General features: G+C 47.3%; 6 protein-coding genes across 6 annotated transcripts; 4 read left to right on the forward strand and 2 right to left on the reverse strand.

The window, feature by feature from the left end:
- Positions 1-399: 399 nt before the first annotated feature.
- LOC120669484 (26.2 kDa heat shock protein, mitochondrial-like) lies at positions 400-2,000 on the reverse strand. Its single transcript, XM_039949226.1, has 3 exons — positions 1,838-2,000; positions 710-837; positions 400-642 (listed from the first exon to the last, which is right to left on the reverse strand). Exons 1-3 carry the CDS (start codon positions 1,998-2,000, stop codon positions 400-402), a joined length of 534 nt encoding a protein of 177 aa, XP_039805160.1.
- On the forward strand, positions 1,728-3,576 carry LOC120669485. Its single transcript, XM_039949227.1, has 3 exons — positions 1,728-2,498; positions 2,616-2,813; positions 3,030-3,576. Exons 1-3 carry the CDS (start codon positions 2,292-2,294, stop codon positions 3,429-3,431), a joined length of 807 nt encoding a protein of 268 aa, XP_039805161.1. The 5' UTR covers positions 1,728-2,291; the 3' UTR covers positions 3,432-3,576.
- A 1,668-nt stretch (positions 3,577-5,244) lies between these two features.
- Positions 5,245-8,466, forward strand: LOC120668600 (cytoplasmic 60S subunit biogenesis factor REI1 homolog 1-like). The gene is made up of 5 exons (XM_039948343.1): positions 5,245-5,597; positions 6,190-6,750; positions 6,837-7,006; positions 7,759-7,977; positions 8,095-8,466. Exons 1-5 carry the CDS (start codon positions 5,493-5,495, stop codon positions 8,252-8,254), a joined length of 1,215 nt encoding a protein of 404 aa, XP_039804277.1. The 5' UTR covers positions 5,245-5,492; the 3' UTR covers positions 8,255-8,466.
- An 829-nt stretch (positions 8,467-9,295) lies between these two features.
- LOC120668924 (cytoplasmic 60S subunit biogenesis factor REI1 homolog 1-like) lies at positions 9,296-11,574 on the forward strand. Its single transcript, XM_039948733.1, has 5 exons — positions 9,296-9,534; positions 9,609-10,115; positions 10,213-10,382; positions 10,902-11,120; positions 11,209-11,574. Exons 1-5 carry the CDS (start codon positions 9,430-9,432, stop codon positions 11,243-11,245), a joined length of 1,038 nt encoding a protein of 345 aa, XP_039804667.1. The 5' UTR covers positions 9,296-9,429; the 3' UTR covers positions 11,246-11,574.
- A 1,299-nt stretch (positions 11,575-12,873) lies between these two features.
- Positions 12,874-15,762, forward strand: LOC120668601. The gene is made up of 3 exons (XM_039948344.1): positions 12,874-13,187; positions 13,849-14,830; positions 15,453-15,762. Exons 2-3 carry the CDS (start codon positions 13,905-13,907, stop codon positions 15,472-15,474), a joined length of 948 nt encoding a protein of 315 aa, XP_039804278.1. The 5' UTR covers positions 12,874-13,187; positions 13,849-13,904; the 3' UTR covers positions 15,475-15,762.
- Positions 15,763-19,692: 3,930 nt separating this feature from the next.
- Positions 19,693-26,939, reverse strand: LOC120668604 (adagio-like protein 1). Its single transcript, XM_039948345.1, has 2 exons — positions 26,456-26,939; positions 19,693-21,868 (listed from the first exon to the last, which is right to left on the reverse strand). Exons 1-2 carry the CDS (start codon positions 26,743-26,745, stop codon positions 20,260-20,262), a joined length of 1,899 nt encoding a protein of 632 aa, XP_039804279.1. The 5' UTR covers positions 26,746-26,939; the 3' UTR covers positions 19,693-20,259.
- Positions 26,940-27,729: the final 790 nt, after the last annotated feature.

Here is a 27,729-nt window from a genome sequence, read left to right on the forward strand (position 1 = left end):
CAACACGTTTAGAATTAACCAAGCAACCATTCAAGAAGCTCAACAGGATGAACAGAGAAATGTAAACAGGGCGGCATCAGACCAACTGGCGTTTCACTCCAAGCTGCAACTGCTGCATGTCTGAACCAATATCAAGTTCAGATTTCACGAGGACATTCTCAAACGATGGGCAATGCAAGGATTCACAAGAACACAAGCACATGAATACAGATTAGATGTCATTACGCCATTACTCATGAGAAGTTCATAGCAAGATCATCAGGAGTCGTCGTCATCACCATCATGAACCAAAACAGGATGAACTGAAAGGCGAACACGGCTACTACTGGTTCTTGAGCACTGCTACAACTGAACTACGAGACCTGGACCGATCGTCCGATCGGATTCCATCGCCCTCCCCTACTCGACCTTGACCTGGAACACGTCCTTGCGGTCCTCGACCTTGATCTTGGGCAGGTTGACCTTGAGCACCCCGTCCTTCATCTCCGCCTTGATCCGGTCCATCTTGAACGCGTCCCAGGATAGCGCGATGCAGCCGCCGTACCGCGCCGGGCCCTCCTCGTCGTCGTCGCCGGTGTCCTCCCCCGCGATCACCAGGGCGTCCTGGTCCGCCCACACCTTCACGGGCGGCGCGGCGCGTACCTGCGGAGAAGAACTAGGGGCCGGAGAAGTCGCGCACGCGGCGGCAGCGGCGGCGGTCGCAGAAGACGTCCTCGTCGCCGCTGGACTCCTCGTAGTCGTCGTCGTCGTCGCGGCGGAACCGCGCGCCCCCGGTGTTGAAGAGGCGGCGGGCGGCGGCGACGGACGCCGGGCGGAGCGCGATGGGGACGCCAAATGCTGCCCGGGATGGCACCCCCGCGGGGAGAGCGCACCCCCGGGGTCCGATGGGCGCGGGGGGGTCCCCCTAGGGGGCGGGACGCGCGCTGAGAGAGAGAGAGAGAGGGAGGGAGCGCCGATCTGTTTGAATTGCCGGCGGCTGCAAGGGCATACATTGGGTATGTCTCCTGGTTCATTCTTTGCGCTATAGAGATCTTGGTCTTATGTTGGCATTCTTTTTGAAGAGAATTCTTTTGGCCATTCTCTGTTCGCTGTCATGGCCTAACTCGGTTGGATTGCAGATGACGGATCGACCACCACAGCACCAGAAGTAAAAAAACTCGACCTGCCAAAAAGGAGATGGCGTTCAAGATGCCGAAAGGAGAGGATCAGAACTGACACTCCCAGAGGTACGAAATAGTGATGAAATTCCTTATCTTGACTGCGATTGTGTTTTGATGTTATTATTCGAGAATATGGGAATTATTCCATTTATGTTGATTTCTAACCCCATGCTTCTTGTGCAGGATTTACTTTATCACATACATGCTCTCATGCCAATGAGAGATGCTGCCTGTGCTGCTAGTGTGTCCTGGGGATTTCTCCATTCTTGGGGATCCTTTCCCAATCTCATATTTGACATAGAAACACTTGGCATAAATGATGATGATCATAAAATAGATGAAATAACAACAGATTTTATCACTAGAGTTGACCACATTATGCAAAATCACTCTGGCATTGGGGTGAAAATATTTAGGCTTCTTACCTACCCTTGTGCCAATGTGCATCCTAGCTATGTTGGCCGTTGGCTTCAAGTTGCTATCACACCTGGTATTGAAGAATTTGAATTGCGAATGCCCTTTTTTTTTTTGAACTTAAGGCAGGAGCGCTGCCAGATCATATAAGAAGGAGAAGAAGTACAAAGTTCATACAGGTTGTGATTACATAAATAACTAAATGACTCATACTCTTAGAAACGGAAATCATTATGAAACTACATTATTCACCCGAAGCTCACAAGCCTGCTGCCGGAGCGCCATCTCCTCCTTGATGAGCCCCAGAATTCTTTGCGGTGCCTGAACGACTCCCTGAAAGATGCGCCTATTCCGCTCATTCCAAATGTTCCACGCCGTGTAGATTAGTATAGCTGCAACCCGGTTCCTTTTTGCTGCGTCAGGCATTGCGAATGCCCTGGCAGAACAAGATTGAGTACAAATTTCCATGTTCACTATTATCTAGCGAGAGAGGAAGCTCAATGCACTCCTTTTCCCCAAGTAACTGTGCTTTCCATCCTGCACTTGAAGTGCGTGTGTTTGAGTTATGTCCACATTACCGGGGAGGAACTATGTGGCTTTCTGTCCAAATCTTTGGCCTTGGAGCAATTGAACCTTTTTGAGTGCAGTGATATAGTTTGTTTGAAGATACCTTCTGTGCTGTTACAGCTTAATTTCCTACAGGTGCAAGAATGTGTTATGCTTGAGTTGATTGAAAGCGATGCGCCAAATCTTTCTCTGTTCTGTTATACAGGACACCCAATCCATCTCTCACTTGGATATCCGTTGAGACTGAGGCACATACAGATGAATTCTGGTGAGTCTAACATGCTATATTGCGCCAGTGCCAAGCTTCCGTCCGTTGCACCAAACTTGCAAACTCTTTTTCTGACATCCCGTTATGAGGTTAGTGTCTGCTTTTGCATACTAATCTTTTGCACTTTGCTTCAAAATGCCGGAACTATCTATCTAATTCCTATACCTTTGATGCCCAATTAATCTTTTATGCTCATTTTTTTTCAGATTGTCAATACGCCCATGGTGCTTGGAAAGTTCACACATCTCAAGTACCTGGAGATAGTGCTTCTCCAACCAAATCAATCACAAGACTATGATTTTTGTTCTCTAGCCTCTTTTCTTGATGGTTCACCTTCTTTGGAAACCTTCATCTTACGTGTAAGCCATTATCCTCTCGAAGCTATCAACAGCAAAATAATAGTTGTCCTTGGGAACTTATCCTAAAAAATAAACTTGACATAGTAATTTTTTACTAAGATGAAGAGTACATTGGATCCTTTTTGTTCTTTTGATTAACTATATTTAGCACTAATTGTGTGATAAGGCACATCGTACCTATTGCCATGCTACACATGTACTCACACTTTTATGTCTATATTCACTGAATTTTTTATTGCGTTGAAAAATAATTAATCATTGACTGATCCTATGCAGATAGAATTTCTAGCTATCAGGCATGATTCAATTCTTGAATATCCTGATTATAGCTTGTTGCATCCAAGGCGCCTTCCACAACAGAGACATGACAACCTAAAAAATGTGTTGATCACAGGTTTTTGCTCTGCAAAGAGTATGGTTGAGCTTACAAATCATATTCTTGGGAATGCTCCAGCCCTAGAGTACCTCACGTTAGACACCAGCCGTGGCCATGAAAGAATGATAGGCAAGTCGATCATATGCAAGCATGTGTCTGAGGAGGTTCTCGTTGAAGTCCAAAGAGCTCGCTTGGCTATCGCGCGGTACGTGGAGGGGAATGTGCCCTCGACTGTTAACCTGAAGCTCATTGAGCCCTGCAGCAAATGCCTGTCCTATCGGGTCTAGATGTTTGTAAGTTGGTAAAATCTACCTTGCTCATTTAATCCTCTGTTCTTTTGCTGGGAGTGACTACGTATCACTCTAGTGATTTTTTATTTGAGTTTCAATCGATTTTTTAAACCAATCCAATCATGCCACGTATAGCAGAGGAAAATCGAGGGATAAAACAAGTAAGATCCAATCTATTTTAATCAAAATTAAGACTAGGAAAAGGTGAGTGAAAACCAATCCAGAATCAACCAAAAAGTGGCAAAAAAAAATGAAACAACGGCAGCTACTCAATCGTAGATAGTACCTGATCTTGGCCCGTCGAAACCCGATTGTGTGTTCAGAATCAACTGGTGTCCCGTGCTGTATGCATCAAGAAAAACAATTACTACAATACATCCACAAGCAGTGACTGCAAGAGGAGAAAGTAGACATGAGCCTAACTCAACAATTACAAAACAATACCAGCCATCCATTAGAAACATCGAGTGATAACAAAAAAAAAACAGTGGAGCACTCATCCCCACGAAATAGCAACGCTCCTGTCACCACGGCCGGACTCATGCACGTTGATGGACCGGGCTCTAAAATTCACACATCGAAACAGTAAAATGCAAAGAGGAAATTACTCGTGTGGTAGTTAGAAATTTCGTTACTGGTTTCAGATTTAGGGGACATCTTTTATGGAAGTGCCTTTGCTGATGCACCTCAGACCCTCATGACTACGGGATTCAAATGGAAAGCATCTGCTACTATAGTCTGGGCAGTGTGGAGTTTTATTTTTCCGGGAGCCGGCGGCAAGTGGCATTAGGGGAATTTTTTTATTTTTTATATTATTTATTTTCTGATTTTTCAAAAATATATACCTCAAATTTTTTTTGCAGATCTGACTCTCTGTCGCCAGTTCAACTGGCGGTAGGAGCTTACCGCCAGATAAACCGCCGGTAGGGGGTACTGTAGCGATGCTATCGCCGGTTCATCCGGCGGAATTTTTTTAGACCTGAGCAACTCATTTTCAGAAAAACATAACTAATTTATATGAACTCGGATGAAGATAAACTTTATATGAAAATTATAGATCTCGACGAGAACTACAACTTTTTTTATTTGGAGCCATTTTGGTGCTCAAATAATCAATGCAAATTTCAGATCTAAAATTTAAATTTGGTATGAACACTGGGTAGCACACCTTCAAAAATTCATAATTAATTTATATAAACTCATATGGAGATAAACTTTATATAAAAATTATAGATCTCGATGAGATATACAACTTTGTAGTTCAAATTTTTTTCATTTGGAGCCATCTTGGTGCTCAAATAATTGTCAAAAGCATCAAATTCAAAATTAAATTTGAGATCTGGAGCATTTATCGATTATTTGAGCACTAAGATGGCTCCAAATGAAAAAAGTTTCAACTACAAAGTTGTATATCTCATCGAGATCTATAATTCTCATATAAAGTTTATCTCCATCCGAGTTCATATAAATTAGTTATGATTTTTAAAAAATGAGCTGCCCAGGTCTGAAAAATTCCGCCGGATGAACCGGCGATAGAATTGCTACAGTGCCTCCTACCGCCGGTTCGTCCGGCGGTAAGCTCCTACCGCCAGTTGAATTGACGACAGGAGGCCAGATCTGCAAAAAAAAAATTAGATATATATTTTTGAAAAATCAGAAAATAAATAATATAAAAATTAGAAAACTCGGCATTAGGGTTGGGCCTTAGCCCATTATTCCGTAAATATATATATATATATATGCCGAGGCCTATAGTCTGTAGGCCAGGCCCAACCCCGAAAGGCGGTGGACGGGTGGAGGCCTCCTGACTCCTGACTGACCCAAGCGCCGACGTCAGCAACAAACGCGGCCGCCTCGCCCTCGCCTTACTTCTCTCCTCCCCCTCTTCCCCGCCCCGCCGCCACTTCTCCCACCACTCTTCACCACCGCGCCGCCGCCGCGAAGAAGGCGAAGCGGCACCGGAAGGAGAAGAAGCGAAGCGAGGCCCTTCCCCGCCCGTGCCCGACGAGGCAAGCCGAATCCGGAAGCGAGGGAAGAGAAAGAGAGAGCGGCGCGAGGATGCCGACGGTGACCTGCAACGCGTGCAACGCGGGGTTCGACGACGAGGAGCAGCAAAGGCTCCACTACCGCTCCGAGTGGCACCGCTACAACCTCAAGCGCAAGGTATGATAGCCCTTCGCCGCAGCTGTCCGTCTCCTGCGAGCGGGTTCTAGGGATTAGGGTTCATCGGTTCATGCGGCGGGCAGTGCCTTTCTGTAGGCGACATGATGTCTTGGGTGCTTTAGGGGCGAGAACGGGAATCAACCGTAGCGGTCCTGAGCCAAAGCTTTGCTCCGGTATCGGAATTTTGGGTTTACGACTAAGGCCTTGGAATGCTTGACCCCCAACATCTGAACCTGAGTTTTTTATTAGATTTTTATGGATGTGTGTCGCTTGTATGAATAATTTGAGACAGAAATATCACTGTGGATTGGTAGTATTTGAATTTTGTTCCTTCTAGATGTTTTAGAGTTCCAGCTCATCCATGAGAATTTGTTAGAAGATAGAAATTCAAGATATTTTGATATTTTTATGGACTTGGATAGGATAACGATCCTATATAGGCAATTGTCTCACCTGGTATTATGGAGATTACTTGTGGATAACTGGTTAACTTATGTTTGCCCTTTTTTTATGCTATTAGTACTTTGTTGCTTCCTTCAGTTGGAAATTCCTGTTGTGCTCTGCTTTGTCTTGATATGTTAAATGGCTTCAGGTGGCTGGAGTTCCTGGTGTGACCGAAGCTCTGTTTTTGGCTAGACAAGCTGCTTTAGCGGAGGGGAACAAGCCTGCAAGCGCCCCTATGCTATACAGCTGTGCTCTCTGTGGCAAGGAGTACAGGAGCTCCAAAGCTCATGCACAGCATCTTAACTCGCGATCACATCTTCTGAGAGCCTCTCAGGAGCCCAATGCCTCAATTGCTGGAATTACTATAGTCAAGCCACTTCCTGAGCGAGTTCCACGTAGAGCTCCATCTGCAGTAGATGAGGATGAAGATGAAGATGAGGAGGAAGAGTGGGTTGAAGTTGACCCAAATGAAATGGAGTTGGCTGATGAGTCTACTTCAAACATGCAAGTAGATGAGCAGTCATCCAAATCTGATGATGATATGGATGATCTTGAAGAGTTGGATATCTCGTTGTGTTTCATGTGTGATCTCAAGCATGACACAATAGAAGACTGCATGGTCCATATGCACAAGAAGCATGGTTTTTTCATACCGGACAGTGAATACTTGAAGGATCCCAGTGGTCTTCTTACTTATGTTGGACTGAAGGTAGAGTTCATCTGTAACATCTGATGGTTCATGTGTGCAAACATGCAGTTTTGATCTTTAGGTTGAATTGGTTATCCTACCTGCAGGTGAAGCGTGATTTTATCTGCCTCTACTGCAATGACAGATGCCAGCCCTTCCTAAGTCTAGAGGCTGTCAGGAAACACATGGATGCAAAGGGTCACTGCAAATTGCAGTATGGGGATGGTGGAGATGATGAAGATGCTGACCTTGAGGATTTCTATGATTACAGCAGCAGGTTTTTATTAAGCTTAGCTCTATGTTACTAATTCTTTTTGTTTATATGTCATTGTTTGTTCCTGTTTCTGTGACAGCATGAAAGGATTTCTCAATGAAAAGGGTTTCAATTTGGTAATTGAGCAGTTGTCTATCCCTTAGCGATTTACTTAGGGAATGGGCTTGTTTTGTACAATATTCATTTGGAAGTCGCATTGAACTGCTCTATGGAAGGGTTTTAGTAAGCTACACTTCAAAAGCATATTGGGTTGGTGGATGTGTTTTGCAAATTTTAGAAACTCAATCATGCTATATTATTACTATGTGGTCATGTTATGCTACTATTACTACCTGGTCATGTTATGCTATTAGACCACCTGGTTTGTGCTGTTGAGTTATGACACCCTGATATTCCATAAAATAAAATTGCTTAGAATGATTCATCATTCATTGGTACTCCCTTTGTTCCAAAATTATTGGTCGTTTTGGCTTTTCTAGGTTCATAGTTTTTGCTATGTATGCAGATATAGCGTATATCTAGGTGCATAGCAATAACTATGTACCTAGAAAAGTCAAAATGACCTATAATTTGGAACGGAGGGAGTAAATAATAATCTTGTGAGTGCAGACTGTTATTCGGTCATTTATGATGGGGCAATGTTTGTGTTTTTTAGAAAGATGAATTATGGTTGAGACAGTTTTGTAGATAAAAATAATCTTAGCTTTGGTGGGTCGTTGAAGTTTGGACACATCTAACAATTTTACTCACTGCAGTTATGTTGATGTGGAAGGCAAGCAGTTGGTTGCTGCTGATGACGCTAACAGCAACTTTGAGCTGGGAAGTGGTGGGTCTGAGCTAGTAATAACGAACAAGAGTGAGAAAGGAACTCGTGTCAGAACTCTTGGTTCTAGGGAATTTATCCGCTACTACCGCCAGAAGCCACGGCCTTCTGTTGCGACGGATCGTGCTCTTGCACTTTCACTGGCTTCCAGGTACGAATCTTTGTGCTGTCCACTCGTCCGTTTCAATGTTGACTCATGTTATTTCACTCATGAAATGTCTAAACCTTTGGTTTGACACTGGACTTGTGATTTCTATTTTCCCTGCAGCTACAAGAGCATGGGCCTGGTAACAGTTCAGTCTAAGGAGCAGATGGTAAGGCTGAAGGTTCTCCGGGCAATGAACAGGACTGGGGTCGAGACGATGCGAACCAAGATTGGTATGAAGAGCAATGTGATCAGGAACCTCCCAAAGAACTGCCCATATTAGTTGATAACACCTCATCGTGCTTGGGTCCAAGCCCATGTCTCATGTTTTTTGTCCATCACTGGCCATCGTGATGCTTAATGTATTCCCAATAGCAGTATACCTTCCATAAAGTGTTTTTTTTTTGGGTGAACTCTGAGGTGCGATGGCCGAAGTTATATTCTAACTATTCTGTGACATGTTGAGCTGTGTTGATGACATGGTATGTTATCCTACATTACTGTGTTTGCGTCATGTGCTGATCCTGGCGTGTGTTCGCTGATGCGGCCTGCTGGTGGATGAATGGTGTGGCCGCCCGTTGCATCAACAGTCAGCTGGACAGCAACAGAGTTACTGAGCCGATCAATGACGACGAGCTGACCGTGAGGGCTTGGAACAGCCTGTTGCAACATGTAACTGCAATATGCTGGCAGCTATCAGCCTGATTGCACCTTTTCCTGTGGCTTGGATAATATTCAGTTGGAAAAGCCCCCTTCTTTTGAGCTTCCTTGTGGTGCAAGGAGTCCATGTGGTCCGCCCGTTGACTTCAATTTGCCACAACAAGATTGCCAAATTTGACTTTTGCATTCATGTTTTGTCCAGCAACGCTTTTGCCACATCAGGGCTACTTTCAGAAGTTTGTGCGCTTCTAAATACTTGCATAGTTGTTTGTTGAAAATTAGTGGTCAGGCATAGGGATCAAACTCAAACTTGTTAATTTACTTAAGTTTAATTACTATAATTTTCCATCTACAAAAATAAGGAATTCTCGTATTTGTTGGGTTTCAAGATCAAAATGCCTCTCCTGAGATTGACATGCCAAAAACGATGTTCTTGCAGCACAGAATTTCAAAATATAAACCCACAAGGTCAGGATTTGATGCTAGTCTTTCTAATCACCGTGCACAATCGTTTAATGCCACAAATTTCACGTGAGCAACTTGGTTCCTTGGAAACCAAGAACACGTGAGCAACTTGGTTTCTTGGAAGGTATACTGCTGCCGGGTCCTAACGGGCCTCAGTTCTAGGAGCCTATAACTTGCCACTCCTAGAGTCCTAGTCCTAGAAGGGGAAGAAGAAGAGGGCGGTCGCGAAAAGAAGAAGAGGGAAAAGGAAAGCGAAGCTCCATTGCAGTGCTGCTCGTCCCTGCCAACCGAAGCAACCGAACCGAGAGAGGAGAAGAGAAGGGGGGAGCGAGGATGGCGACGGCGAACTGCAACGCGTGCAACGTGAGGTTCGTCGACGACGAGCAGAAGCGGCTCCACTACCGCTCCGACTGGCACTGCTTCAACCTCAAGCGCAAGGTATCGATCGCCCCCTCCGCCGCGGCTCTGACGCTTCGTGCTGCATGCGTTCTCTGACGTTTCATGCTTGTCAGGTGGCGGGAGTTCCTGGCGTGACCGAGGCTCTGTTCTTGGCTTTGCAAGCTGCATTGGGGGAGGGGAGCGAGCTCACGGGCACTCCAATCCTGTACGGCTGTGCTCTGTGCGGGAAGGAGTACAGGAGCTCGAGAGCTCACGCGCAGCATCTCAGCTCGCGATCGCATCTGATGAGAGCCTCTGATGAGGAGGGGCCCGATTCCTCCATTGCCGGAATCACAGTCGTCAAGCTCAAGCCACCTGCTGAGCGCAGAGGCCCGGCTGCGATGGAAGAGGATGAAGAGTTGGCTGGTGATTCTGCTCCAGACATTCAAGTGGATGAGGATCCCTCCAAATGCGATGAAGAACCTGAAGAGTTGGACCCCTTGCTCTGCTTCATGTGTGACCTTAAGCATGACACAGTAGAAGACTGCATGGTCCATATGCACAGGAAGCATGGGTTCTTCATACCTGACAGTGAATACTTGAAGGATCCCCATGGTCTTCTTATCCACGTTGGATTGAAGGTGGACATTTTGTTCTGATTTGTGTAGCATCTACTACCATCTAGTGTTCTGTTTATGCAGTTTAAATCTTCATGTTCAATGGTTGCTCCACCTGCAGGTGAAGCGGGATTTTATCTGCCTCTACTGCAATGATAGGCGCCAGCCCTTTCAGAGCCTAGAGGCTGTCAGGAAACACATGGATGCAAAGGGTCATTGCAAATTACGGTATGGAGATGGCGGGGAGGATGAAGATGCCGACCTGGAGGATTTCTATGATTACTGCAGAAGGTTTTTGTTCTAGCTTGATTTTACTAAGTTCCTTCTAACAAAAGTTCAAGATCTCTTTTCCTGTTTCAATGAACAGGATGTGAAATTTAAAAGGTTTAAACTTGGGGATTTTCAGTGATGTTAGTATTCTTGTCGGGGAAAGATCCTGTGGGGATACCCTGCTACTATATTCATCTGAATGTCACGTGAATTGTTGTATGTATAGATTTCAGTTATTAAAATGGATGGATTTCAGTTATTAAAATCTAGAGATAATTTAACATATCTAGGTTGTCGTCATGGATATATTTTTCAATTTTCAGAGATTCAAGTCATGTTATGCTGCACATGCCTGATTTAGGCTGTTGAGTTGTGGTTCTCATATTCCATAAAGTTACTTGGGTCGGACTCTACATTAATTAGATTTGTTAGTTCTGTTATATCATGGCATGTTTTTAGATAAACAGAATCTTCTTTTTTTGGATAATAAAGTAATAAAACCAGTAAGCATCTGGTCTAACAATGTTACTCTCACTGTAGCTATACCGATGTCGAAGGTAAGCAGTTGGTTGCTGCTGGCGATGTTAACAACAACATCGAGCTTGGAATTGGCGGGTCTGAGCTAGTAATCACAAACAAGACTGGTAAAGGGACTCGTGTGAGAGCTCTTGGTTCTCGAGAATTTACCCGCTACTACCGCCAGAAACCACGGCCTTCTGCGGTGACAAAATGTGCCCTTGCACTCTCCCTGGCATCCAGGTAGGTCATGCACTTGTCCATTTAAAGGTCTCTACTGTGTTAGTACATAACGCATGACGCCTTACTGTTTGTAATTTTTTCCATTCAGCTACAAAGAGCATGGATTTGGTGACAGTTCAGTTTAAGGATGAAAGTTGTCTGAGCAATTTCAGTTGCAAAGAAAGTCTGTGAGCAATGAACATGAGTGAGGCCGACGAACCGAGATCGGTGCGAAGAGCAGTTTGATCCAAAACCAAAACCGAGTGTACTAGTGTCAAGCTGTGACAGGAGCTTCACCATGACGCTTTTTATGGTGTCTTATGTTTATTTCTGTCCACTGCTGACATATTTTTTTGTGCTTACGACCGGTCTACATTTCATGCAAATCTTTTTGTGTGATTTTTTTTAACGAATCGGGCTGAAGAGCTACCGATTATATTAAAAAGAAGATCAAAACTTAGATTGAGCAATACAAAAAAAAAACCGAAAAATGCAACAATCCAACACCAAACCTCTTCAACAAACATATCACACCACTCAAACACACCTCAAATCATACGTGTTTCTTCTCTGTTCTTTTTGCTGAATCTTGCCACGAGGAATTTGTATTCGCTGTTATAATTTGCTCGTGGCCAAATATGTAACTCGTCCCTTTGTTTTCTCCGAGAACCCTACACAATCATTACATCAGCAGCGTCGATCTGTGCATCAGTGTTCAGAAGATGTCTCCATGGACTGCACGATGCAGCAGCCATCAGTGTCATCTGCTCATTCCCTTCGCATCAAACGTCCAAGGCCTGTTTGCAACCAAACTTTTTTCAGAAATCTCTATCACATCAAAAAAAATCTTACTATTTTATAGTATTAAATAAAATCTATTTATAAATGTTTTTTTTGACAGCTGAGTGCTTTTTCGCGAGACGAATCTAATGAGCCTAATTAATTCATAATTTGCTACAGTGATACTACAGTAGCCATCCGCTAATCATAGATTACTATACCTCATTAGATTCGTCTCACAATTTAGCCCCAGGGTTCTGCAGTTAGTTTTATAATTAACTTTTATTTAATACTTCTAAATACTAAAAAATTCCAGGGACTTAAAAAATTCTTAGAACCAAACTTTTATTTAACTTTTATTTAATACTTTTAAATACTAAAACTTTTGTCTCTCTCTTTTGGAAGCTACCACATTTCTCTTCCAGTCTTCCTCCCTGCTCGCGTCATCCACACTGACCTGTTTGTCGCGTCACCATTGTCAGAGTGAAAGCCCACGCGGCCCACGGTACTTTGTAGTTTGTACACGGTTTTTCCCATTTACAAACGACGGATTTTTCACGTCTTTGACGACGACAGTGAAAACACGCCATTTGAAATTTCAACGCTCCATGACCAAAACTACTGTTTCCACACAAAATTCTGACAAACTAATCCATCATAAAACTACTATTTAAATGTGTTTTTTCCGAATCGTCCACCGCTGAAGTCTGTAGCATACTTGGAACACATGAAGTATATGCAAATAATTTAAATTTTGTTGACGTTATGAATGATTTTTTTGAAAGCTAATGAATGAAAAATATAACACTCGAAGAAATGGGGTCATCATATTCAGAGACCACTATCATGGCCTCATGGGAAGATGAAAGTGTTCAACACGTGACCAAACATCTGGGAAAAAAAAGATGAGAAGAAAAGAAAATACTAAAAAGTCGCGGAGGCAAGCGGTGGAAAATGTCAAACAAGAGCCGAGAGCGGCGGCAATCGCCGGCCCGGCCCCAGGCCTCTCTCTCTCTCTCTCTCTCTCTCTCTCTCTCTCTCTCTCTCTCCCCTCGTTTCTCTCTCTCTCCACTCGACGCACGCAAGCGCAAATGGCTCTAAAAGTCCAACTCCAAACCTAGACTAGACTCTCCCCGAGGCGACGCCGCAGCCGAGCGCGACGCCGCCGCCCCTCCCTACCCGTCCCGTCCCGCGCCGCGCCGGGCCGGGCCCACCCTCCCTCCGCCGGATCCTCCATCCGCCGCGGCGCCGCCCCTCTACCGGTCGAGCGGAGCGGAGATCCGTGGTCGGTCTCGTCGCCTTTTGCTGGTGAGTAATCGCTCCTGCTTGTTTCCCTGGATGGATTCCCTTTCCGGCGGTTTTGTTCGCAGTCGAATCCAGAATTCCGAATATTTCCTGAATGGACTCGATTCCGTCGACGTGTGGATTTGTATGTGCTTCGTTATGCCATCCAGTTAATCCAATCCATCGGCGCGCGAAATCGATCGATCTCAAGTGACATCGCGCCGCGCCGCGCCGCGCCGTAGAAGTTGTTGTAGGTGCCTGTTCGCGCGGTTTATTTTTCCGAAAATTTCGGGGGTTCAACTGAACCCCCCACCCCCCGCGTCAAACTCCCACCGTGGGACGAGATATTTTGGGATCCAAATCGGATTCTGACTCACGTGCGCTTGGTTGTTTCTGTTGCATTTCTGGGGTTCATAGAGTTTCTTCAGAACTGTAAGTTGTATGAAATCATTGTGTGGATGAGTTCTCTTAGTCCCTTTCCACTGTCAAAGTAGTCATGTGGGTTTACGGGGAATCATTACATGGATTGATTGGGGGTATTAGGATGTTTGTACTTGCCGTGCTGTCCTTTGACGGAATTGCTAATTATATTAGTTCGTTCCCTCTGTTGTTGTATACGGAATGTGCACTATGTTTATGATGGAGTAACTTGGAATCCATCTGATTACCTCTTGATGTCATACAGGTTTGTAATGAAAAGTTGCGCCTGTTAGGTTCAGGAGTTTTGGTTGGAAGTCTGTCATGGGCTCAGGAAACCTGCTCATGAAGAAGGTGGTAAAGCACAGTTCTTTTGACCTGGACATACAGCTTGATAAGAGTTGGTTGGAGGATGTTACTTGCCCTATCTGCCTTGATTACCCTCACAATGCAGTCCTGCTGAGATGCACCTCTTATGAGAAAGGCTGCAGGCCGTTTGTCTGCGATACAGACCAGACCCGCTCAAACTGCCTAGAGAGATTTAAAGGTGCATATGAGCTGCCGGCCAATGTGAAAGTTTCTTCGTTGGCTGTGCCTCCTCTCGATAGTATTATTCATATTGTGCCATCTAATGCAAACAACCGCCCAAGCTGCCCTTTGTGTAGAGGTGATGTTATTGGTTGGATTGTTATCGGTGAGGCTCGGATGCATCTTAACCAGAAGAAAAGGTATTGTGAAGAGGATTGCTGTTCGTTTGTTGGTAACTTCAATGAGCTTCAGAAGCACACACAACAAAAGCATCCAGATTCACGCCCTTCGGAGATTGATCCTGCTAGGCAAGTTGATTGGGAGAACTTCCAGCAATCTTCTGATATCGTAGATGTGTTGAGCACAATACATGCACAAGTTCCCAATGGAATTGTTCTGGGAGATTATGTGATTGAGTATGGAGATGATGACACTGGAGAGGACTATGAAGTTTTCCGCAGGGTCAGGACAAACTGGTGGTCATGTATGTTTTGCAAGGCATTTTCAAGGTCTTCTAGAAGCCGTAGAAGAGCAAGAGCGAGGGAAAGAAGAGGAAGGAGGAGTGGCAATCAGGCTAATTTGGAAAATTTCAATCTCGAGGTTCCAGCACAATCTGTTGAATTAAGGGAAATCAGATTTGATGAAATTGATGATGAATACATAGTAACAGGTGCTATTCCTAGTATTGCAGCACCTGGAAGAATGGCTAGTTTCCATTACAGGTATGTAAAGTAATCGATTTTCAATTTCCCGCACAGTAGTTGGAGTATGCTATTGCAAATGTTTGGCTACTAAGAACCATGTGCCTTTCAAAAAGATAAAAACATACCCGATTGCACAACAGGATCATGCTGTTTGAAATATAAACCAAATAAAATCCCTCACATATTTGTATAAAACATGGAAGACAAACATATTGTTCTTTTCTGTAGTTCATGTTGTACTTCTATAATGGCTACCTGAGCTGGTGAGCTATTCAGCTATATAGATTTTTTATTTTATCTTACTCTTTGCTATGTTTTCTATCACCCCTGCCGATGTCAATATGCACTATGAATGCCATCTGAATCCTATTTATTCTGTCTGATGCATGTTCATGGGGTGCCAGATTAGGGCATATTGATTTAGTAGGGACAGCAGAAAAAAATTAGACAAACTTTTAAAATGTACACGGAGTCTTGGGGTTGGAATTTTGCTCGCATCCTATGGACAGTATTTAAAGCTGCTCTCTAAAATCAGCCTGAACTACTGATAATAGTATTTACATCTTGTAAAAGAATATTTGATCAAATCAATTAGATTCTCAATGCTGATTCTTTTCATATGCTTCTCCTGTGGATGCAGAGATACAAGATATGGACGTTAATTCATAGAATCCATGGTTAAAAAGAAAAGGGAGAATAGCTGTTATGCGATGTATCCATCGTCGTAACCATTGTACCTCCGCTCATTTGAATTTCTTTGCACCTCTGTCCTCGTAGGCTCTGCCCCAGTTTAAACTTATCTGTGCATAAAAAGTAGCAACAGAACCCGCTGTTCGTTTGCAACAAGCCTCATCATCCTAGTTTTATTTTTGTATATATATTGACAGTTCTTTTCGCCATGCTTCTTTGATGTAGCGCAGCTTTGCATAAATCCCCAAAACAAACTTGAGTTAAGGATTTTTTGGAGACTTCTGTCTCACTGGGCAGTGCAGATAATGTAGATGTGGTTGGTATTTTCCTAATAAGACATTGGGATAAGACACAACATCTTGGGCTTAATCGTGTGTCAGTTCTGTGCTCTCAAGTTGAAGCTTTCCTCAGGCAACTTCAGACAGGTGTCTGGAAAGCTACAGGTGGCCAAGTTGCTCTTCCCTTGTGCTGGTGGTAGGTTCTCTTTCTCCTGATGGGCTTCCGTGTTGAAGGTGCTGAGAACTGTTACCAGCAGGCTCTGATTTCTCGCGTGCCATCCATTTGGATCCATGGCGATGGTGTTCACATTTGTCTATGATTCCCGCTGCACTGTCAGAGACGTGTATTGAGATGAGCAAGGAAGGTACATGTTGCTGGAGAGCCTGTTTGACCCTACCACCTGTGTTATTCTAAACTGGGATTTGAGTACGGGCTGAATGCATGTCTGGTACATGCTCCGTCGTGGTCCAAATAATTGAGCTTTCGGCTTGCCTTCGTGTTACGTTTCAATTCTTTAGGTGATCTGGCTGGTGATGGCCTCGACAAGGACCTTGCAAATTATTTCGATTAGCTTTTCATTTTTGTCGGTTTGCCTGTTCTTTAACCATGTCGCTGACATTAAGAGCCTGTTTGGCAGAGCTCCGGTTCCTCTGGTGGAGCGGTTTTTTTGGTGGAGCTAGAGCCGTTTTAGAAAACATTTGTCAAAATAGCTTTAGCTATTGGATTGAGATTGTGAAATGTCTAAATTGCCTCTTTCTATATTTTTCTTTTACCTTTGCTTTTTTTTTCTTTTTCTTTTTCCTCTCCTTTTCTTTTTTTCCTCCCTCTTTTCTTTTTTTCCTCATCTCCTCCTTATCCAATCGTCCACCTTCTAACCTCTCGTCTGCTCCGCCTCCCGATCTCCGCTGCGCTGCAGCCTCTCGATCTCCGCTGCACCGCCGCCTCCCGGCCTTCGCCTGCATCGCCTGCTCCCCCAGGCCCCTCCCCGCATCCGCCGCCAGCATCCTCCTCCCCACGGCCGCCGCCGGGCCCCTCCTCCCTCCGCAATGGCGACGGCGCCGGCAACGTGGCCGCCTCCGCCTACGCGCACTGCCCGGGGCTCGACCTCTTCTTCGCCGACCTCCGTGTGCCGTGCCACTTCGGCGAGTACGGCTGCGGGAGCTTCGTCCCCTACTTCCGCAACGACGAGCACAGGGGCGCGTGCGGGCACGCCCCGTGCCACCGCCCGGAGCCCGGATGCTACCTCGTCTGCTCGCCGCGGGCGCTCGCAGCCCACCTGTCCGGCGAGCACTCCTGGCTGGCCGACGAGATCACCTACGGCACACCCCCTCATGCTCGCCCTCCCTCCGCCGCCGCCGGCCGCTCGGGCCCCGCCCCGGGCGCGCGCTCCCTCTGCCGCCGCGGCCACCTCAAGCGCGCGCTGGCCGAGACCCGCCTCCGCCGCGCGCTGCCGTCCTTCTCCACGCCGCCAGCTGCCTCGGCATCCTCCTCTGCCTCCGCCGCCGCCGCCGGCCGCTCAGGCCCCACCTCGTGTGTGCGCTCCGTCCGCTGCCACCAGGGGAGGGGCATTCTGGGACCGAGGGGAGGGGGGCGGAGCCGCTTGGAGCCACGAAAACGTGGCTCCGCCTCCCGTATGGAAGCCACGACCGACTCCAAGTCTGGCTTCTTGTTTGGAGCTGAAGCAAAAATGGGCGTTTGGCAGGGCTCCGGCCGGAGCCGCTCGTGGAGTCCTGCCAAACATGGCCTAACATATTGATCTTATCCTGATCTCCGGAGTCCGGAGCATCAAATCGAGGTATTTTATACTCTTCTGCAATACGGATTTCGGAATGGGGCGATCTGTCCGACTGTCCGTAGGTAGGGTACCACGTTGCATTTCTGGAATGATAAGCTAGAAAATCTCTCTTGTTTGTTTAGACAAAAGAAAGACATTCTGGAATAATAATCGAGTGGGTTTTCAGACAAAAAAAAAAGCCACGTAGGCCCAACGTCCCAGATCATGCTCAGCCACGACGTCGTATCGGTGATCAGTCCATTCTCTCAAAAGAAAAGGAAAAAAGAAGTATAAGGAAGGTGTGTCCCTTGGTGTTGGGCCTTCTACTCATTTAGCCCACCGGCAGAAAACAAAGTTGGGCCATTCAGTTCCGGGCTTTGATGACAGTGAAAGCTAGTTCGAAGTTTGGAGCTGCGATTCATTGAGGAATGGATAGCGTCTCTGATTTCTTCCGTGTTTTCAGCAAAAGGCATGTTGGAGGAGAGGGCGCCAAAGGGCAGCTATAATGAAATTGAAACCCTACCATCTCCCTCTTTGAGTTTATGAATTATTTTATTTAGACTTATCTTTGTATAGAGGCACCATAGCTGCCAACTTGTGATTAGACTCTGGATCATTTCGTTTATCGTCACACAACTCGTCACTCTGTCGTACAAGTATAGGTACGATCACATAGTGACATAGACAAGCTGGATCACAGAAAGACTAAGGCCCTGTTTGGGGGAGCGGCAGCTTTTCCAAAAGCGCTTCCTGGAGAAGCTCACCCCGCTGGTGTAGGAATCAGCTTTTGGAAAAAGCTAGCTGTGTTGTTTGGGGAAGCTTCTCCAATGGAGCTTTTGGCGAGGATGGCGGCGCGGCGGTCCAAGCAGAGGGGAGGGGCGTCGGCCGGGCAAGCCGCGCGGAGGGGAGGGGCGGCGGCGCGACAAGCCGCGCGGAGGGGAGGGGCAGCGGTGCGTCGATCCACGCAGAGAGGAGGGGCTCCCGGGCGGAGGCGGCCGGCGAGCCGAGCTGCCGGGGCGTGGAGGCGGCCGCGGATGGATCCGTTGGGCGGAGCTCGGCAGAGGCGACCGCCGGGCGGAGCTCGGGTGGAGGCAGCCGGAGCTCGCAGCTCGGCTCGCCGGCCGCGAATGGAGGGGGACGTCGGGGTGGGCTCGGGTGGAGTCGGTAGGAGCTCGAGTGGAGGCGGGTAGAGCTCGGGTCGAGGGTGGATCCGTCGGGTGGAGCTCGGCGGAGGTGGCCGGCGGGCGGAGCTCGGGTGGAGGTGGCCGGCGGGCGGAGCTCGGGTGGAGACCATTAAAGGTGGCGAGGAGAAGAGCCGCCGGCGGGGCCGCGCGGAGGGAGGGCGGCGGGTGGCGACGGATCTGGGGCGGCGACCTCGAGGGAGGGGGACGCGCGGAAGGGAGGAGGGACGCCAAAAGCTCGGGAAGCTGCTCCGATGGAGCTTTTCCGCTTGTAGTGTAAAGAAGAGCTTTTGGAGCTTCCGCGGTTTGGAGAATCTGACCCCGTTTGGGGGAGCTTGTGGCTTTTGGAGCTTCCTGGAGAAGCAAAAGCTCCAGGAAGCTCCCCCAAACAGGGCCTAAACCAAGCTAGGATACACCAACGGCCGAATAATCTAATCTAACCAATACAGTGTACACTGGGACGCAAGACAGGCTGCAGTGTCCGAACTTGGATCGTGAAAAATAAGTACTAGCTCTGTTTTCAAATACATGATGTTTAGAACAAGCTAGCAGGTTCATTTTTGGACTTACTAGCATGAACTAAACGCTATATATTTAAGAATGGACGAAGTATCCTGAAGTCATGAGCACTTTCACTTCTTAACCCCGGGTAAAGTTAATTCATCAAACTGTTTTGTCACTTTTTCTAGCCTAGAAGAATATTGTGAGACCGGACTATATCCGTAATCCGTTTATGGTTACAACCAATCAAACCTGTCTTAGACAGGGCAAAATATGTAAGGTTTGTCATCAATCCAAACAAGCCCTAATAAAGTACACAGATTTTAAAACTCCACCAGCAGGCCATAGATGGGCACATACAGAGTGGAGGAAAACAAATTCGGCTCTTTTACAGCAACTCATCAACAAATTACACGAGCTAGGTATCAGAGACGTTTCGGACTTGGACCATAAAGTTCAAAACCTGTTCATGATCAATAGTACATGATGTCTCCATAATGATAAAACATGTCAGACAATAGGAAAATGCAAAAAAACATAGGACAATGCAAATACAACGAGCTAAGCTCACCTGACTGAAACTAGCTACGACATATTACAAGTTTTACAAAAAGAGGGTTTATCAGTCATCAACTATCAAGTTGTCAACAAGTACCGTACATCAAAAGATTAAACTATACAGCATAGTCCTTTGTGCCCTACCATATTGCAAGTCAGAAACATCTGAGAATACATATAGAATTTGGTACTCGTCTCACAATAGCAGCTTATGAATTGTAATTATCTGGTAAAAAGGCCAAACAAACAGCAATAAAAATGAACATATCACTACCCTTTGTCTACATAAAGCGAGCAATCCCGAGTAAGCTTATTATCTTCAAGCCAAGCCAAACAGCTGCCAAAAGATTCAGTATGCTCATTCATTCTTCCAGTCCTGTCGGTGAAGACAATCAATCAAGCTTCAGGTCGGAATAAGAACTCACATTAATTTGCAAGGAAAATGACTAGAACCCCTTTGGAACTCAAACTGAGTTGCTAACCAGAGAAAGCTCATGTATTTCTGTAAGCACCCACTCTTCTCCAGTTTGTCCACCAAGCACTATGGCTTTTGTTCCTCCAACAACACAAGTGCTGTGGCCCCAGGCGAAGCGAGGAGGACGCCCGGGAACATTCAGTATTCTCCAGGTAGGCTTTTCTTCAGTCGGATCCAACAGATACAGCTGTGACGCTGAGTGCAGACCTGCCACTGAGCCACCAAATATCAAAATCCTTCCACCAGGCAGACTCACCGCGACATGATCAAGGCGAGGAGGTGGACCTGCCCCGGCTGGATTTCCAGCCCCAGGCATTCCACTACCAGTGAGGCATCGCCAGCAAGGCTCTTCTTCACTTAAGTCCATTGTGTAAACATCACTAGACCGGAGTCGCAGAGGGCCGCTCTTAGCAAGACCACCAAACATCAGGATTTTCCTGCCACCATAGACAGACATTGAATGGCCCAGTCTAGAAGGTGGTTTCCAAGATGCAGGTACCTCTCTCCAAACTGGCCTGTCCATGGTCACATCGAGAAGATATGTGTCACTGAGTAGTACACCTGAATCAGCACAGCCACCAGAAACCACCAACTTTGTCCCATCCAAAGTGCAGGAGCTGTGCCATGAACGTGGAACTGGGGGTGCAACTCCAGGTATCTCACGCCAGGTTGGTTGTTTTGCATCCAAATCCAGCATGAATACATCATTCAGCAGACCCTGCCTCCCACATCCACCAAAAACAACCAACCAAGATCCATTTAAGCATGACAGAGTATGGCCCCAGCGACCTGGAGGAGCTGCGCTTACATTGATGTGCCTCCACTCTGGATTGCTAGCATTTAAATCCAATACAAATGTATCATTCATTGGTTGCATGTTTACACCTTCCCCACCAAAGAGAACAACACGGTTCCCTACAGCACAGGCACTGAAATTACATCGAGATGGTTCCACAGCACCCCCAACTGTCAATTTCCTCCAGGCAACAGCTTCCAGTGTGGTCAGTTCTCTTGCCAGCCGACCCCAGCCCAATCTTCTTGCAGCAGGCACTGTCTCAAGAGCTTGAGTAGTCTCACTGCCCCAAGCATTCTGGCAAACCATTCTCCAAAGATCTTCATTTCTTGTTAAGTGGTACAAGCGCCTGCACACAGAGCTCACAGATGCTATATCTCTTGGTGACAACCTTGACAGTATACTTTGACAAAGCACTTCATCCATCAATTGGAAGATACTTGAGTATTCCCGGCAGAAATTGCTCTCTCCAGGCCCCGTGGATATGGGTCGAAATGAGTTATCTGGAGCAAACCTTGTAGATCTCACAGGTTCCTTTGTTATTGAGCCAGGCAATGGTCCCAAATCAACATTAGCATTAGTGAAGAACTGAATGCCCATATAGTGGGTTATGGTTTCATCATCTCCATATATAGGGGTCAGATGCAACCTGTTCATCAATGGAGAGCCATCCTTTCTGAAATTTAGTAAATCACCGCGGAACTCAGTACCATTGTCTATGCATCTTCGAATATTTGAAACCACTGCAGCATCAACTAGGGGGTGCCTCCTTTGAGCAAATGGCCCTCTACATTGCAGGAACCGGCTGAAAGAGAGAACAAAATGGTAGTGTAAAAATATTTAATGAATATTAATTAACTAATAAATAACCGCACAGGCTATATTGTGACATAATTCAGGAAAATAATGAAACAAGCAAAGAGGAGAGATGCATTCAGACGTGATATATTTTTGACTTCCATTGAACCTGGGAAATTCATTTTAAACCACATTTTAGCAAAGCAGAATTTCTGCCTCACGCAAACACCAAAGTACTCATAAGCACTCTCCCGTGGAACTAAGGTCATATGCTTAGATTTCCATTGAGAATACACTTAATCCCTGCGTATGTTTTGACATGAACAATGGTGCTTGACAATCAAATTACACAACAAATGTAAGAGCAAGCATACGTAAATCCATAGGGTAAGAATCAATTAAGCTGCATCACACAGATCCTGGGAGTTCAGAATTGCACAGGTCCCTACTGTATGTCAGTACAACCATCTATGAGCCCTAATTAATTGCTAACTAGGCAGAGTGACATGGGGGCTCACTCTAAATTCCTGTTGGCAACACAGCTGTTATATCAGATCAACAAGTATTTAGTATTGTGTTGGGGCATTTACAAATTTGACGCTGGTTTTTATTTTTGTTGCAAAAAGACCACTTGAGTGACAGTGTTAGTAGCATTTTTGCAATTCTCCAGTGTCAAGCTTGCAATAACAGTTCAAAGGAGTATCAATCTTGCAATTTCCCCAAACTTTAAATATCTTTGAACTGTAATTCAACATATATAACATGAAAGTGCACTTGGATTACTAATTAGCCATAACAAACAAGATAATGTTTCTGCAGTCTTGACTCAAATGAAAAGGTTGAGGGAAATTAAGATGCAAATCAGCCAATCAAGTTACAAACCAAGTATAGAACCTCAATGTGCAATTCTTAGCATTACTATTTCCCTATTTTCACTTTTACTTACTACCTTTTAGCCACATTACTGATTTTGCAATTAATAACACTACTATTTTTTTTCTCTTTAGAGTTACAGCAAGTGGAGTATTCTTCTCGTCTAGGTTAATTGTTAACTATAGGAAGAATAGAATTGGTATAATTGATGGATTGTATTAGCTTGAGGCCTCGGCCGGTATATATAAGAGTACAAGGCTTGGGGTGCAAGGCAACCCCACCGGATATGTATGGCAGTCCGGATACAATAACTAAACTACCAAATATACTCTAACATCCCCCCGCAGTCACAGCGGGAGCACTGCAGACGGTGAGACTGGAAGAGAAGCCGAAGGTAGGAACCAACAGACTGACATCCCCCCGCAGTTGTAGCGTCGGCGCAATGCGGATGCTGCGACTGGAGAGAACCGGCGAGAAACTCATGCGGATGGTAGCCCTTTGTGCCGATGTCGAAGAAGCCGAACTGGGGCAAGTAGCCGTGGTCGAGGAAGTCGTGTGTAGGGTAGCCGTGGTCGATGGTGAGCTGTCGAGGTCGCCGATGGTAAGGAGCCGCACAGGAATCCGCGGTCGCACGAGGAAGCGCCATGGTGGAGTCGTAACGGAGACGAAGACGGCGACGCGTCGAGGGAGTCAAAGAGAGAGTCGATGCTGCAGTCGACGCAGACACGCCATCGAGCGACACATCCCTAGGTTTGCCAGACCCGTGAATGCATCGGGGGCGATGGCACGCACCGGTATTGCCAAGACCGGACGTGCGAGGGAGAGTGCACCACCAAGACGCCGTTGTCTGAGGGACCAGCAGAGAAGGCCTCCACGACGGTCGCAGGCGCAGAAGAACGGTGAGGAAGAAGATGCCGATGCAGCCCGCAGTTGCTGGAGTAGACGAAGGGGTAGAAGTGGACGGCGACGATGGCGACGAGGTGGTGCTGGACGAAGCGACGAGGTAACCCCGGATGATCTGGCGCAAGGTCTGATGAACCGGAGGACGCAGCGGCGGAGCTCGAAGAAGGCGACGAAGAACTCGAACAGCTCGGTGAAGACCATGTGCGCGCAAGGCGCGCACTGACGTAGTCGTAGACGATGTCGAAGATGCGGTCGAAGTGGCCGGCGTGGACGAAGTCGAGGACGTAGTCGGCGGCGGTGAAGATGCAACGACGAGGAACACCACTGACGGTATCGCTGCTGCCCGAAGAGGCGAAGCAGCAACCACCCTCCATACTCGGGGAAGAGGCGCGCAATACGATGATGGACGTCACGGGAGCCAGGTGGATCGCGCACGTCGGCTGATCAGACCGAGTATGTGCGAGGCGAGACGACGATGGGCGAAGTCGGTGGAGGCGTCCCGATCGGTGGAGGCGACGACGAGCCGGCGAAGATCGACGTGCGGACGAGGCGACAAGGTGGGCGGCACAGATGGGCGTCCCCTAGGGCACCGTCCATGTCGCTATGCCGCACAGTCGAAGACGAAGAAGAGGCCGGTGAAGCCGATGCTGATGTCGAAGTAGAGGCGTGCGGTCGACGGGCGGTGGGCGACTCAATCTCGAGCAGTGCTCGAGTAAAAAACAGAGGAATTACCAAAAAAACAAATCAGCAGCAACTCTCGTGTAGCACCTCTGGGTGCGCGTAGCGCAATCCTCTCAATCTCCTCTTTTTCTCTCTCTCGTCACGGTCAATGACCGCATCTGAAGCGGAAGAAACAGAGTGAGGGACGGCGGACGGCGATGAGGGAGGCGGGCGGCCGGCTCCCTGCGGCGGCGCTGGAGGTCCTGCGCCGGGTGGCTCCCCGCCGAGAGGGGCCGTGGAGGGGCGGTTGAAGCCGGGCGGCTCCCTCCCTTGCGGCGTCTGGAGCCCACTCGGTGAAGGGGCGGCGCCGTCATGCATGCCGCCGGCGACGAGGTCGACGCGCCGTGTCGGGGCCCTTGCTGCCACCACGGCAGCACGGGGTAGGGCACAGACGCCAGAGGAGACTGCGGCTGCCACCACGGCAGCGCAGATCGGGGTCGTCGACGACAGCTTTCATGGCGGCGGTGGCGAGGTATGTCACGATCTGCTGCTGATAGACGGGAGGATGGCGGCGGATTAACTCGATCTGCCGCGATGGAGGGCGCTGCCCCCGGCGGAGGTCATGGGAGGACCTCCCCGGGGGCGTGCTAGGAGGCCGTCGAGGGGGCGCCCTGGATGGGAGCCGTGGGGGACGGCCGGCGGCGCGTAGGAGGCAGGAGGGGCGCCGGCCGCTAGGGTTAGGACAGCGGAAGATAGCCTAGGATCTCAAACCCTAATCTCGTGATACCATGTAGGAAGAATAGAATTGGTATAATTGATGGATTGTATTAGCTTGATGCATCGACCGGTATATATAAGAGTACAATACTTGGGGTGCAAGGCAACCCCAACGGATATGTATGGCAGTCCGGATACAATATCTAAACTACCAAATATACTCTAACATTAACTACCTTGGAAAATCTCTTTAAACAATATGGACCTACCATTGAGTTTCTACCATCTAGTGTTAGTTGCAGACCAGAGGTGAAAACTGAAAAATATCAGTACTCTTGAGTACTTATCACTATCAGGTACCAACTGTTCAGCCGTCAAAAATTAAATTATTCCAGTAGACACAACAGATAAAAGACTGATTAAAGATCCGCCCTAAACTGATCAGGTCCATCATTTTGTTTCCCTAGAAATCAAACATTCTATTGATTCCATCTGATGGTGCTTGCTAACATTAGAGAATTTTTCCTCCAAATAACAATGGTTAAAGAATATGACCTCAAAACATCGATATCATGCAAGTTTGAGGCTCTCGTGATATTTTGTTTGGAATCAGTAGTACGGTATCATGCTAAATAATCCTATAATGAAGTAATTATAATAATGGTGAAGCATGAAAGTTAAGCCACATACTTGCACGGTAGCATTAGATGCGAGATTTTCAAATCAAATAGCAACTCAAATACCATGGTCTCAATCTAGCACATCAGCCAAGATATGATTAAGTAAGTATAATATACAGTAAATAGAGCCCCCCAAAAAAACCTGTTAAGCAAACCCCACACAAGCAGATGCAAAACACCACAGCACTCTGCGGTGTTAACTTCTAGTCTTCTATGCTATCAGCTGTACACTATATGACCATAAACCAAAGACCACACATTTATAACATAGAATGAGCAAGCTGAACACAAACTGCGATACCAGGAGGGACTTTTCTAGCAGCTGAATGAATAAATATCAATAGTTTCCATTTCTCTCAAAGAGCTTGTCTTCAAAAACAGCAAAATCGAGCATGTCCCATTCTAATATCCAGAACCACCAAAACAGAAGCCCACAACGAAACCGACAGAAAAGCAGTGCTACACTTTCCTTGATTCTAAGTACCAAAATCCTCGCACCTAAAATTAGCAAACGGTTGCCTGCCACTACCTACTTCCTTAAGAGGTTGAGGCTTCAAACAGCAAAACCGAGCACCTTCCAGTCCAGTCCACTTCTGATACTCAAAATCACAACAGAGATGCTTACGACGTGTCTACGAAAATAGCAGTAGGTTTGCTCGTTTCTAAGCGGAACAAGCTAACCCTTGCGTCGAAATCAAATTGGTCCGAAGCTAATTAATTGAGTGGAACGCATGTGGGGGAAAGGGTGACGAGGCACCGACCAGTTCCTGCCGAGCACCTCCTCGGCGCGGTATCCCGTGGCCTCCTCGAAGCCGCGGTTGACGTAGATGATGGGGCAGTCGGGCTCGAGCGCGTCGGTGACGACCAGCCCGCACGGCCCGGACGCGCGCAGCATGCCTTCGATCGCGAACGTGAACATCCCGCCGGCGGCCGCCGCGTCACCGGCTCCCGCCACGCCCACCACCTCCTCCTCCTCCTCCTCCTCCTCATCCTCTTCCTCCTCGCCGGCGCCGACGCTGCCGGCGCCGTCGGACTCGCTGTCCCACTCCATGGCGGAACCCTAGCTCCGGATCCGGGGCTCCCCACCGCGGCGCGGTCAGCCCATGGAAGGCCGCGCGCGTGGCGCGGGGGATTAGGGTTTGGTGGCCTGGCTGGCTGGCTCGGGATTGGGTTTTGCGGGGTAGAGGCGACGGGGAGGTGGGTTCGGGCTTTGGTTTGGGTTGGAAGGAAGCCAGAGAGCAAGCAGCCTCGCTCTCTCCGGGTCCGGGGAGACGCCAACGAGTGGACGGGACAGGGGCACAGTGCCCGTCAACCGACTCGCCTGGGCGCTGGCTGGAAGCGTCCGGTCCGGCGGATCTGCGCCGTTGGGGTATCCTGGTGGGGGTACGTGGACGGCTGGAATGGGCGGGTGGGTGGAGCCTCCGTGGAGGCCAAGGCCAGCGGCCGCGAGACGGATCAAGTTGGTCTGCTCTGGACTCTGGTTGCTTGCTGGTTGCTGCTGCTGCCCCTTGTATTCGCTCGCTGCTTGTGCGCACCAGCAAAAGTACCCGCAGCGCCGGTGGTTTGTTCGTCCTGTCTCCCCCGTCGCTGTGTTCTCGGCCAACCAGCAGTATTATTTTTTTCATATTAAATTAACATCAGCCACCAGCTACTAGCCAGTCAATAATATTATTCTCTTATAATAAATTATCACCAGCCATCAGCCACAGCGAACAAAGCGATTGCTCGCCCTATCTGCGGACCTTCACCTCGCTCTCACTGCACAATCAATGCGGTGGAGCACAGTGTCTGTGACTTAGGGTCTGTTTAGATTCAAAATGTTTACACCAAAAAACATCACATCGAATGTTTGGACATATACATGAAGTCCTAAATAAAATCTATTTAATTTTTTTTGCACGGATGGACTGTAAATCGCGAGACGAATCTAATGAGCTTACTTAATTCATGATTTGCAACAGTGATGCTACAGTAATCATTCACTAATCATGTATTAATTACATTAGATTCGTCTCGCGATTTACAACCCATTCGC

The sequence above is a fragment of the Panicum virgatum genome, chromosome 4N (genome assembly GCF_016808335.1).
Source record: "Panicum virgatum strain AP13 chromosome 4N, P.virgatum_v5, whole genome shotgun sequence".
Lineage (NCBI taxonomy): Eukaryota > Viridiplantae > Streptophyta > Magnoliopsida > Poales > Poaceae > Panicum > Panicum virgatum.

Coding starts and splice junctions, on each gene's coding strand:
- LOC120669485 (XM_039949227.1), top strand. CDS start 2,292: ATGCTTGAGTTGATTGAAAGCGATGCGCCAAATCTTTCTCTGTTCTGT. Junction 2,499..2,615: donor TTCTGACATCCCGTTATGAG/GTTAGTGTCTGC, acceptor ATTTTTTTTCAG/ATTGTCAATACGCCCATGGT. Junction 2,814..3,029: donor TCAACAGCAAAATAATAGTT/GTCCTTGGGAAC, acceptor AATTAATCATTG/ACTGATCCTATGCAGATAGA.
- LOC120668601 (XM_039948344.1), top strand. CDS start 13,905: ATGGGCTCAGGAAACCTGCTCATGAAGAAGGTGGTAAAGCACAGTTCT. Junction 14,831..15,452: donor ATGGCTAGTTTCCATTACAG/GTATGTAAAGTA, acceptor CTGTGGATGCAG/AGATACAAGATATGGACGTT.
- LOC120668604 (XM_039948345.1), bottom strand. CDS start 26,745: ATGGAGTGGGACAGCGAGTCCGACGGCGCCGGCAGCGTCGGCGCCGGC. Junction 21,869..26,455: donor GAGGTGCTCGGCAGGAACTG/GTCGGTGCCTCG, acceptor TCTCTCTTTCAG/CCGGTTCCTGCAATGTAGAG.
- LOC120668924 (XM_039948733.1), top strand. CDS start 9,430: ATGGCGACGGCGAACTGCAACGCGTGCAACGTGAGGTTCGTCGACGAC. Junction 10,383..10,901: donor TTCTATGATTACTGCAGAAG/GTTTTTGTTCTA, acceptor CTCTCACTGTAG/CTATACCGATGTCGAAGGTA. Junction 11,121..11,208: donor GCACTCTCCCTGGCATCCAG/GTAGGTCATGCA, acceptor TTTTCCATTCAG/CTACAAAGAGCATGGATTTG.
- LOC120669484 (XM_039949226.1), bottom strand. CDS start 2,000: ATGCCTGACGCAGCAAAAAGGAACCGGGTTGCAGCTATACTAATCTAC. Junction 838..1,837: donor GGCGCTCCGGCAGCAGGCTT/GTGAGCTTCGGG, acceptor CATCCCGGGCAG/CATTTGGCGTCCCCATCGCG. Junction 643..709: donor AGTCCAGCGGCGACGAGGAC/GTCTTCTGCGAC, acceptor TCTTCTCCGCAG/GTACGCGCCGCGCCGCCCGT.
- LOC120668600 (XM_039948343.1), top strand. CDS start 5,493: ATGCCGACGGTGACCTGCAACGCGTGCAACGCGGGGTTCGACGACGAG. Junction 7,007..7,758: donor TTCTATGATTACAGCAGCAG/GTTTTTATTAAG, acceptor TACTCACTGCAG/TTATGTTGATGTGGAAGGCA. Junction 7,978..8,094: donor GCACTTTCACTGGCTTCCAG/GTACGAATCTTT, acceptor TTTTCCCTGCAG/CTACAAGAGCATGGGCCTGG.